General features: G+C 36.7%; 1 protein-coding gene across 1 annotated transcript; it reads left to right on the forward strand.

Moving 5' to 3' along the window:
• The first annotated feature begins 615 nt into the window (after nt 1-615).
• Nucleotides 616-1,638, forward strand: LOC150018587 (immunoglobulin-binding protein 1-like). The gene has a single exon (XM_090267794.1). It carries the CDS (start codon nt 616-618, stop codon nt 1,636-1,638), a length of 1,023 nt encoding a protein of 340 aa, XP_090123920.1.
• The last annotated feature ends 10,416 nt before the right edge of the window (nt 1,639-12,054 follow it).

Raw genomic sequence — 12,054 nt, forward strand, 5'->3', positions numbered from 1 at the left:
AAGACAGTAGATCATTTTATAAAATCTATAAATGGTCCTCAGAATTCAGAAAGGGAATAATTTCTCTATTCATCTTGGAAATACCTGTTTGCGGGTCAGAGGACTACTGTAGGATTTTGAAATGCATGGTTTCATAATGCTTGTGAGAAGCTGTTATATCTATGGTAGAAGAATGATTTCTTTATCAGAATAGGAATGTTATGAACTAAAGTTTAACTTAGAGTGTCATTTATTGATAAACTTCAGTAAAGTATTTCACATTTGAGGGACTTTTATCAAAGCCCCTTTCAGCTTCCCAGTTGATAAAAAATCATTGTTGGGTACTACCAGAGTGAATAGTGGAACACTGAGAGTTTATATCTACTTACTAATATCCAACCATTAGATTTTAGTATACTAATTCAAATCTTACAGTGATCAATATAGTGGAGTAATAGATAATAAAATACTACATTTGTATACCATTTAAAAATTCTTTCGAAGTACCTTCATGTCTGTAATTTTACATACACCACAAAATTGCAAAGGGGAATTGGTATTTACTTAATTAATTAACTTAATCCTCAAGTTCAAAATAAGCTTAATACAAAAATTAATGTTTATTCCTTCCCCAAGATGGCAGCAGCCAAAGAAGATGAGTTACAGCCACCCCGGCTCCCTGAGCTATTTGAAACCATCCAGCAAATTGTGGATGAAGTAGAAGAAGCAGCTGAACCCACCACTTCTCGGATAATCCAAGACAAAGTGTTAAAAGGACTAGACCTCCTTACTATAGCTGCTGAAATGTTATCACAGCTTGACTTGTTCAGCCAAAATGAAGATTTGGAAGAGATTGCTTCCACTGACCTCAAGTACCTGATGGTGCCAGCATTTCAAGGCGCACTCACCATGAAACAAATCAACCCCAGTAAACGTCTAGATCATTTGCAATGGGCTCGAGAACACTTGTTAAGCTACCTAACTCAGTGCCGATACTATCATGTGGCAGAGTTTGAGTTGCCCCAAACCAAGAACAATTCAGTTGAAAATGACATTGCTAGTTCCTCCATGGTCAATCCTAGCCTCATTTCTATGGCATCTCAAAGACAGGCTAAAATAGAGAGATACAAACAGAAGAAGGAGGTGGAACATAGGCTGTCTGCAGTGAAATCTGCTATTGAAAGTGGTCAAGTAGATGATGAGCACGTTCGTGAATATTACCTCCTTCACCTCCGAAGGTGGGTTTGTATCAGTTTAGACGAGATAGAGAGCATTGACCAGGAGATAAAGATCCTGAAAGAAAAAGACTCTTTCAAAGAGGCAACGACTTCTCACTCATCTCTTCAGGAAAGGCCTCCAGTAAAACCCTTCATTCTCACTCGAAATGCGGCACAAACCAAAGTATTTGGAGCTGGGTATCCAAGTTTGGCATCTATGACGGTGAGTGAGTGGTATGATCAGCATTGGAAATCTGGAGCTTTAGCAGATCAGAGAATAACCAAGACAGCATCAGAGGTCAAAAGAGCACCTCATGAAAAGGAAGATCAGGAACAAAAGGAGGACACAGATGACGAGCAAACACTCCACCAGGCTCAGCAGTGGGATGACTGGAAGGACACCCATCCTAGGGGTTATGGCAACCGACAGAACATGGGTTAGTCTTCCTATAAGACAGGACTCTGGACTATACAGGGGCACATCTTCCCTGCAGAGTAGAGCTGTGCTGTCTCCCCCTACCTGGGTTCCTGCTTCAGCTCTGTACCCCAAAGGCAAAGATGCTTAGCCTTGTTTCGAGTTCAATAAACTGTCAAGGAATTAAATGTGTATTTGTACCCTAGATGATGAACCAGCAATCTTGTTTTGGCATTGTCATGCTTGTCATGAGGTATTCTAGTTTCATAAGTGGAAAGAAATGAATACTGAGAAATGGGTATATATAATCAATGACTGTATGAATTCCCCTTAATAAATGATAAAAGTCCCTTTTATTACATGATGCACCTGTGCAAAAAATATAAATAAATAAAATAAAAATAAATCATTAATAGATATACAGTAGAGTCATAGATAGGAACATGTGCTTTGGACAAAACCAGAAAAAATATAGGTTCAAATATCAGTTCTGACTCATACTAGCTTTGTAGCATAGATTATGTTATTTGACATACCTGAACCTCATCTTTAAAATAAAAGATGGTGTTGCTGAATAACAGCTAAGATTATATATATGTGAAGTACTTGGCACAAGGCAAAAATTCAGTGAAGTTTGGTTCCTTTTATACTTACTCTCAGCTATAATACGTGCCTCTAAAATTAAAAAAAAAGATAAAATCAGCCTCCAAGTTAAACATCATGTAAAAAAATGAGTAGTTTATGACTAGAACAAAAGAAGTGCTACCAAAAAATATATCAAACCAAAAATAGATAGTGATATAAATCTAGGTGAATTAATTTTTAAGGGACATATGATTTTAGCTCTGAGTTTCCTGACATCTGAAAGGCAATCTCATTAGTTACCTAATGTTCACTACAGACAAAAGAAAACTTGCACATTTGCAGACAGAAACAAACCTTTACTTGGAATCCAGTTAAATGAGGTGAATTTCTGTGGGCCTTTTGAAAGTTGGTATTTGCAAGCATAGCAGACACTGCCTGGTTATAACTTTACAAAAACAACAGAAATACTGATGAGACAGTTTCCATATTGAGCCTCAGTTTTGCTTACGGCAAAACTTTGTTATCATCAAACAGTGAAGGCATTTCTATTGAGAACTGAGATAATTTGGTCCAAGTACATTGCATCTTGATGACTGAACTTAAAATGTGGCAAGCTTGGAGAATCTAGGAGAAAGGGTATTTGGCATATCCATTAGGCTGTCTTTTTCAAACATCAGATGTCTGAAGCCAGCCATTGATAGGTGCTGGCTCACAGACAATTCATGACTGAACTCTAACAATTACCCATGGTGCAGCTATTCTATGTCACTGGCTAATGTGAAAGCCGTATACTTTAGACACCAGACATGAGGGAAGTAGAGTTCTCATTATGTTATAAAAGTTAAGAGCTTTCCTTACATTCTTGCCAACTCAGAAGGCTAACCCAGTTCAGTAGAGGCTTGGGGAGCAGGGGTATTTATAGGTAAAGTTGCTATTTCCCTTCCAGAAGAGCTTTGACTTTTCTCAAGTGCTTACAAGAAATCCTTGTTTGAATTTCTCAAGTTCTATCCTTTATAGCGCACAAAGGATAAGTATCACATTCATATTACAGAGGTTAAGTGTCTTTCCTAATGCTGCAGTTAGCAGCATATTTACTAGGACTTTTATTTTCTGATTCCCTGGACCAGAATGGTTTACAGTAAGTAGTGTGCAGCCTAAGCTGCTAAAACAACCCAATCACAATTCTACTTGAGCATATTGTTTCTGCCACTCCTTCTGGTTCAATTCATTTCAGATTAAATTGTCAATAATTTTGTTCCATGTCATAAAATCTTGCTTTGGCTGTGTGTTTCCAAAGATGAGATTTTTCATACTTAGTTGATTGCCCTGATGTCAATATATGTTTTCAAAAACTTTGGCTCACTCGTGTAGAGAGGACCTGATTTAAAAAAAAAAAAAAATCTCACATTATTTATGTTACACTTGCAAGTATTTTCATGTATTTTTATGATTCTTCTTTTAAGAGGCCATATGTCCATGATTTGAAGACCAGAATGTGCTGTGGAAATTTAAGGCAGCCACCTTGTTCACATATTTGACTCATAAATGGAGTTATGTCAGTGTAGGTGGCATATGTTTGAGAGATGAAACTGATGGTTGTGTAATACCTGCTCACTTATTTTTAAGATTTTTTTTACTGATGATATTGCAGCTTCCATAAGCTACACCTCTGACACCCACAGCAAAGGGGATTATGGCAATAACACATGAGCTTAATTTTTAATCCAATGTTGCACCTGGCCTCTTAGTTAATGTAGTATTTCTTTATCATTATCTTTTGTAAGAGAAAATTTTCCAGATGTGTGAAATATATCATGTTCTCCTGGGTCTCATCATAAAATTAAAACTTAGAAGTTATAGCCTCCATCTTCATTGTATTTCTTGTTACAAAAAAAGTCTAAGTTCTGAAATGTTCAAAGTGAAATACAGAGCTTATTTTTATGCTAGTACTATTTCCTTGGGGGTAATCCAAGTAAACACTTTGATATGCATACTCTTTGAAAAATTTAATTAATGTTTAGTCTCAACAATTTAAGGGTTGATCAAAAAAAGATATATTGACTCAATAGGTTATAGAAAAAAGATTTTGTGCTGGGAACAATAATAGCTGCTTAGTGAGGTATTTTTTAATGTGCATGTCTGATTTTCAAGCTGTGATTAAAAACAACAATAACAAAATAACATTAAAATTCTCCTATAGAAGAACATGCAGTATCTCTATTCCCACAACTCTCCATTTCAGAACCAATCAGTAAAGTTATAGATATGTAATTTTATTTTTTGTTGTTCCAGGTTCATGCAATCAGGCACACATAGATACAAATTTCCAGGAGTAAAATAAAGATTTTGGGTTTCAGAAGTTTAGAGAAGAGGTTTATCTTTATGAAGACTATCTTCATAATAAGTGTGCATGAATGAATCATTTGCATATTTTTATCTACTCTTCAAACACTTCAACCAGAACTGGTGTTTATTTAGCAAGACTGTGTCACACATGTGAGCCAACACATCTAACTCTGTTCTGTGTCTTGGCAACACATCTCCATATATCTTTTGGTGACCCCGAAGAGGGACTCCAGGGCGTCTGCAGTACAAAATGAATGTACATAGGTATGCAACAGAAGTCTAACTTAACCAAGGGCAAATGCAAGGTAGGGTCCCGAAATCCTTTTCTGATTTCTTCAAGATTGAGTATAGAAGTTACCTTGACTGAGGAGCTTTCCAGGGTCCTCAAGACTGGGTTAATTGTCCCCCCTGTTTTCATGATACCCTTTGCACATGAAACATTCTATTGTATTATAATTACAGGTTACTTGAATTTCTAAATGGTAAGCCCTTTGAAGGTAGAGGCTACATCTTTTGTTTTTTTGCATTCATATTTATTCTATTACAGTTGTCCAAATTTTTTGCCCTTTTCCCTCCTCCATTCAGCCTCCCCTCACTCCCATAGTCTGTCCCCACACCATTGTCCCTATCCATGGGTTATTCATACATAGAAAGAAAATAGAAGTTACATCTTATTCATAATTGTGTCCCTATGTCCTAACACCTACCACATTTCCTAACACACAGTGGTCTCTCCATGATTATCTATCAAATGAATAAACACATAAACACGTGAATAAATGTTTACTAACTTTTTCATCCCCATTAATGGCTTCTAAGCTCCAGCTCCAAACTTGTGTTAACTGTCAATGGTAATCAATTAACACACTCAAGAAGGCTAGCTTGCTTTTTTCTAAGGCATAACTCAGTTGTCACTACTTTTGTGAATCTTAGGGAAACTATTTTTCTGAGATATGGACTGAGAAACTAGGCCTGACAACTCTTGACACTCTTCTAAATAGGCACATTAGAAATGCAGAAGGTGCCCTCATTTGAATCACCTCAAATTCTACCTCAATAACTACCCTCTTAATAGTCAATCCTCAGAGAAGGAAAACTCTGACTCCAAAAAACCTCCGCTGCCTTGCGGCATACCTCTTCAGGGGAAAGGCTAAGGGAGTAAACCCCGACAGAAAATCCGGAGCCGGAGTCCCTAAGGCGGTTTGACGTTGTAGTCAACACCGGCAACTCCTGCGGCGCACCTGAAGCCAAGCTGTATTGACTCCGTCTTTCCCTTGGACCCTTCAGCTGCGAAGAGAGGGGGGGTCTGCTGCATGGGCAACAGCAGACCCTCCATATCACCCTGCCCAGGCTCTGTAGCTTCAGCTTCACTGGAGAGGACACTCCAGCGTCATCGCAAGATGTCGATTCAACACGGGAGGAGACAGATACCGTGTCACTCCCGAGTCGGACTGCACAGCCATTCTCGGCGGTGCAGATAGACTTTTAAGAAGCTACACCATCGTCTCTCGAGAGGGACGGCTGCCGACGACGAATAGTCAATCCTGTTAAGGCAGCACCAACACCCAACTTGTTATGCTTTGTGGCTGGAGAGCTAAAACATATTTGTTGATCACTGCCAGGCACTGGTAGGCATTTCTTGTACTGGGCTCAGGGTAGAACACAGCATTAGAATGGTGAGGGTGCTGCTTCCAGGGGAGCCTGGCAGGTCTCATGCACTTTAGCTCCCTATCCTTGGGACACCAACCCCAAAGTAACTCTGGTGAGAGTTATAACATTTTGCATAACTGAAATGTAGTACCTAGTTTCTTGTCTTATTTCTTCACAAATCTATAAACCTCTTAAAGTCAGGATTATATCCTGTGCAATGTTGTGTTTCAACTCCTCATACATTAATGTAATATTAGAAGTATGTAAAGGTAATTATTTCTGCTTACTATGGGAGATTTCTCAGGACGTTTTAAAGTTGGAAGCTATATTGGGAAGATCAAGAAGTCAAGACTGTGTTTTTTGTTATCTTCCTTCCACAACTAAGCAGAGAGGGAAGATTAAAAGCAAGTAGTTTCACCAGGTATGTGCTAGAGAGGTGAGCCTTATGTTTTTGCATTGCACAGTCATATTCAGTAGAAAATTAAGTGCAACCATGTTTAGAGCTGTAGAACTAGAGATAATAGAGACCATTCTGAAATTACTAGTTTCTGGAATTACTTTTAAAAACCATAAAGAAAGGAATAGAAAAAGTTTAATTATGAGAACTGGTAAATGAATTATTAGTGGAAAAAAAGAATGAAGCAAGGCTAGGTCATAGAACTTTAGCTCAGTCACTCCTGTCTAAGAAATTATTTTTTCTTTTTTTAAATTTATTTTTAATTTTTTAATTTTTTGGTTTTTCAATTATAGTTGTCCCATTTTTCCCCATTGCTCCCCCCCACCCAGCCCACCCCTTCTCCCACAATCATATCCCTCCCTGTTGTCCATGTCCATGAGTCATTTATACACGTTCCTTGACTAAACCCTTCCCTTACTTAACCCCCTTCTCTCCCCCCCCTCCAATAACTGTTATTCTGCTCCTTGTTCTATTTAGTTCATTTGTTTATGTTGTTCTTTAGTCTTCTGTATTAGGTGATATCATATGGCATTAATTTCTTTCTTAAGAGAAGTTAAAGTGAACAAAAATGTCTTAATTCATTCATTCATTCATTCATTCAACTACCTTCCAGGCAATATATTAGGTTTGGGGAATTAAAAAGAAACAAAACACAACTCAGGCCTTCATGAGCTCATTGTATAAAAGTGGACTGACAAAACCAGAAAACAATAAAGTAGCAAGATAATAATACTTTGCACTAGCTATAAGTAGAAAGTATTAACAAATACATGGAAGGGGAACTTAATACATCTTGAGAGATGAGAGAAGGCTTTAAAGAGAAGGTGAAATCAGAGCTTAGTCTTGAAATCTTGAAGGCTAAGGTGAGAAAGAAATTCTGAGTAAAGGCCTCAGAGGTTTAAAAATATTTTTAAAAAACCAAATAAACAAAAATCACCCTGCTCTATACTCTATATAAAGTAGTAAAGATAGGTGTTTCAGAATATAAATAGCAAGGCATGGAGTTATTGGAGATGTCATTGAAAGGTAAGCAGAGTCACCTCTTTATTACTGTGTCCAGGAGCTTGAATTTGTAGTATAAGCAATGTGCAGTCATTGAAGGGTTTTAAACCAAGGAAACATATTTGAATTTTAGATAAACCATGGTGAGAACTGCTTAGAGGATGGATTCCAGAGAGAAACCAATGAAATTAAGGAGTTGTGTGAGTTGTCCTGAAGAAAAACAATGAGGTTTTAAACCTGGGAAGTAGTTGTAAGAATAGAACAGGCATATCTTTTGCAAAGAATCTAGGAAGTCAAGTTAAAATTACTTAATAATTCAATGTAATGTGGGGATGAGAGAGAAAGGTAGAGGTAAGGATGACTTTTGCTGGTTCTATGGGTAGACATTGACATGAACAGAGATGAAGCTATAGGAGGAAGAGAAAGAAGATGGTACAGTTTTGTGGCTCTTCAGCTCATAAGTTTGAAGTTGGAGCTGAATATGTAGGTGTAATACTAGCAGAAGAAGAATACAATAGATATAAATTTGTATATGTCATCAGTAAATAGTTGGAAATCACCAGAAGAACCTTATTGTACATTGCTTTATGTATGAATATATTACATATTTATTTATATTATATAAATTAATTTATATATTATATGAATTTATATTTTATGTTATTAACATTAAATACATTATAATACAATATGGATTAATATAATACATATTTATATACTAAATTAACATATAAATATTTGTATGTATACTTAAATTTATTTTGCTGATGGAGCATATTTTAGAAAGTAATTACTCTATGTTCCAAAAAACAGTGATGTGATGTGGTCACTGACACTTAATGTCTTACTTCCAATATTTCTGTTGTGAAATGTGAATGGTTGGATTTAGTGACTTTGGGTCTAGTGATTATTAACTTTTTATCTAGTACACAAAACCTCAAGTCTTCAAGACTAAGAAATTGTCTGTAAAGTTTCAGGCTACCCAACTTTTTATTTTCTGAGTATAATGAAGAGATGCATTATGTTTGAGAATTAGAATTGTAACCATTCCAGAGTAATCAACTTAATACTTTTCAATTTTCTAGACTTTGTATGAAGAGTATTCAAAAGAGAATCAATAATCTTAACAGGCATTTAGTTCTATAACATAAACAGAATTTAATATCTATGTAGTCCAATTTTAATACTATTAACCAAGTAGTATGCAAATCACCAGGGGTCTGGGCTGTGATGACACTTTAACACTTCCTTAAGAAGAATCAGCTTTTGGTATTTCAGGTTGGGGCCAGAGATAGAATATTTCTTTTTCTTGCAATCCACATATTTCCCCCCAAAGCTCCAGAGCTTTTTTGGAATATCTAATAATATTTATACATATTTCAGTTGTACTACAAAAAAAACCTCATGGCTTTGGCTAACATTCCTATACCTCATGAAGAGTCAGAAGTTCTCAGAAGTCCCTCTAAAGATTAATTTAGACCTAAAATGAAACTGGCTTCACCTGAGGTTGGTATCCTGATAGGTGACCCCTGTGATGGTGGAGTTATGAAGTAATCTAGGATAGGGTGAGTTTGTTTCACTCAACTATGTTTTTATTCATTCAGTATTTATTAAGCATTTATTGTGTTTTAAGCATACTGCAAGGCTTTGTGGATAAAATATAAATAAGATTCAGTTCTTATCTTTGATGAATTCATGGTTTAGTTGCGGAACCTGGAATAAATGCATGACTTTCAAGACAGTGTATTAAATTTCAAAATGGAATTATGAACAGTATGTTGTGGGAACCCTGCTTCTAAGAGACTGACACAGAGAAATGGATATTTGGTCTGAGATTTAAAGATAATTAAGAATTTTTAATATGAAGAAAATTATCTGTGTGTATTTATGGAGATGGGAATGGGACTGGGTAATAAACCCCAACTGTGTCCTGAAATACAAGAGGTAATGGTATATGGAGAAGGTGAGTACTATTGAAGCAGATTATTTGGCCATAGAGTAAAGCCCATCCTAGGTAATTTTAACTGGACAGTTAGAATTCAACCAATTTAAACTTCTGTAGCTTTATTGGAAGGCCTAAATAAATTTCCAGTATATAAGGTTACAACTTACTGAGCAATATCTTAAGCTATAATAGATATCTAAGTCTGAAACATCTGGGACCTGGAACTGTGAAGACCCCACACTAAAGCCCAACAGAGGCCCCAGATTTTACTTAAGTAACGTCAAGTCCCAGGATTAATGTAGTAGATGGATGATCAATTGCTCATGACTTTTAGGCCTATATTTGTCTGCAGTACAACCCATATTTCATTGTTTCTCCTTGTCTATGGAACTATAATGCCATCCTGAAATGACAGGCAGAACAAATGTCAGCAGCTGCATCCCCAGCTTGCTGAGTGCTGCATGTTTACACTTTTGGTAAGGTACCTGTGTGCACCTTGCAGCCAATGTGCTGAGACAAAGCATTACTTTGATAAGAAGTGATGGAAAAATGTAGGCTACATTTAGATAGTGACATTTCTGGAGTACTGAGTTAGTTTCAGGAGGGATTGATCATTTTTCATCATCAATTAACCACTGCTGAGCTCCTTTTATGGAATTAACATTGATTGCATTGGGTTTTCTTTAGTGAAGGCATTTGGGTTGGCAAAATCTTTTAGTCCTTTCGAGATCCTGGAGACAGACTCTTTGAGACCAGTAGCTGTGTCTGTCTTGTTCTTCATTATTTCCCTAGCACTTATAAGAATGTTAATTATTTATTGAATAAGCAAATGTTTACTGTATAGTGTTACATAATTTTTCTTAGATATTTTTACAGTTCTGTTTGCAGGTACTTAAATTTGGAGGATGAAAAAAGCAATTAGGTATCCATCAGCATATTGAGAATTTTCTTATATTCTTTTGATGTTCCTTTGGAAATAAAGAGTAAATATATTCATAAAGACTAAACTTAGGGTACAGCTAGTGACTTAAATAGAACAACAACAACAAAAATAACAAAACAGATTTGTTCATATTGGTCAGCATGACTCAGCCAAAAAATGTTTTAGCTTCCTCTATTTCTCTTATTAAGTAAGACAGAGTGGCTGAGGCAATAGTAGTAAGACCCTCACCCTTTGTGCTAAGTTCAGAGGAGATGACAGTAAGGGAAATCCCTCATGACTTAGGTAATAGCCTTTGGGGAGAGGGACAAGCTAAGTCAGGAGGTGGGGCAGGAGGTGGTTACTGAGCTCTCTATTAAGCTCTAAGTCCTATCTCAGCCTGAGATTGACATCTACAGTTGTCATAACATTCATTCAAATTACTCCTCCAGATCAAATGCTACATCTCCATTTGTCACCAGGACAGGTAAAGCCAGAGAGCATGGCTAAACCCTAGTCTAGGGGTCATCTAAGCTGCATCAGCTTTTAGTTGTATCTACCCTGAGCACTTCATGCTTGATAGAAAAGGTTTTATAGGGTTAGCATGTGGCAAGTCTGCAGGAAGGGCTATAGCCAATGCTGACCATTGGCAGGTTCCCTGGAGTCTTGGAATGAGCCGTGTGGCGGCCCTGATCTTCTATGCTGGGAATAAGGCCAGAAACATGGGATCCATGGAGCTACTGTGACTTGTCTCTTTGGTTTCAATTCCAAATAATAAATTTCTTTTCCTTTTTAAAAAATATGTTTGATACATTGCTTATATTGTTTGAAACAGGTAAATTAGAGACAACAGAAATAGATTGTAAATAACTCGATTTGGCACAGTAGCCTTTCTGTGATTCTACTGGAAATAACCATTTATAGGACAAGAAGAATAAATGCTTATCTCATTACATTAGCCACATGCCAATCAGAGGAGGGGTTCATTGACTTTATCATCTTTATTTTAATTATCTATCAATTATTGAGCACTGTCTATAAGCCGTATGCTATGTTAGAAGCTGGAGGAAGGTACCCACTATCATTGCAAGAGATATCCAAAACAAAGCTGCTGCCCTTCCTTTCTCTGTCTTTCAACATTTTGCATTTAAAGGAATGAGGGAGATGACATTTAAAATGGGGAAAAGTAACCCAGTAGTTATGCTCTTGGCATTAGCAGCTTCATTGGAATGTGAATTGATTAATACCTTAAAAATTGCACCTATGTATTACTGACCTGCCAGAGAAATATATGTGGCTAGTGGCTGTATTGTAGTGATAATATGGTCAGGACAGTTGGTTTCATAGCTAGAATGCTCCCTTGTTCTCGGTAAAACAAGGTTTTTGTCATACATGACTTCAGATAACATAATTCTTAGAACAAGAACCAGCATTTCCAAGGAAGTTTCTGGCACTTGCTCGTAGAAGGTTAAATTAAGTCTGGGTGTAAGGTTAATATGTATTTCCTTTGATAAAATTGCAAGTAAAATAAGGTTGTAG

Source organism: Furipterus horrens, unplaced genomic scaffold, assembly GCF_987537825.1.
Source record: "Furipterus horrens unplaced genomic scaffold, mFurHor1.1.pri manual_scaffold_2, whole genome shotgun sequence".
Taxonomy (NCBI): domain Eukaryota; kingdom Metazoa; phylum Chordata; class Mammalia; order Chiroptera; family Furipteridae; genus Furipterus; species Furipterus horrens.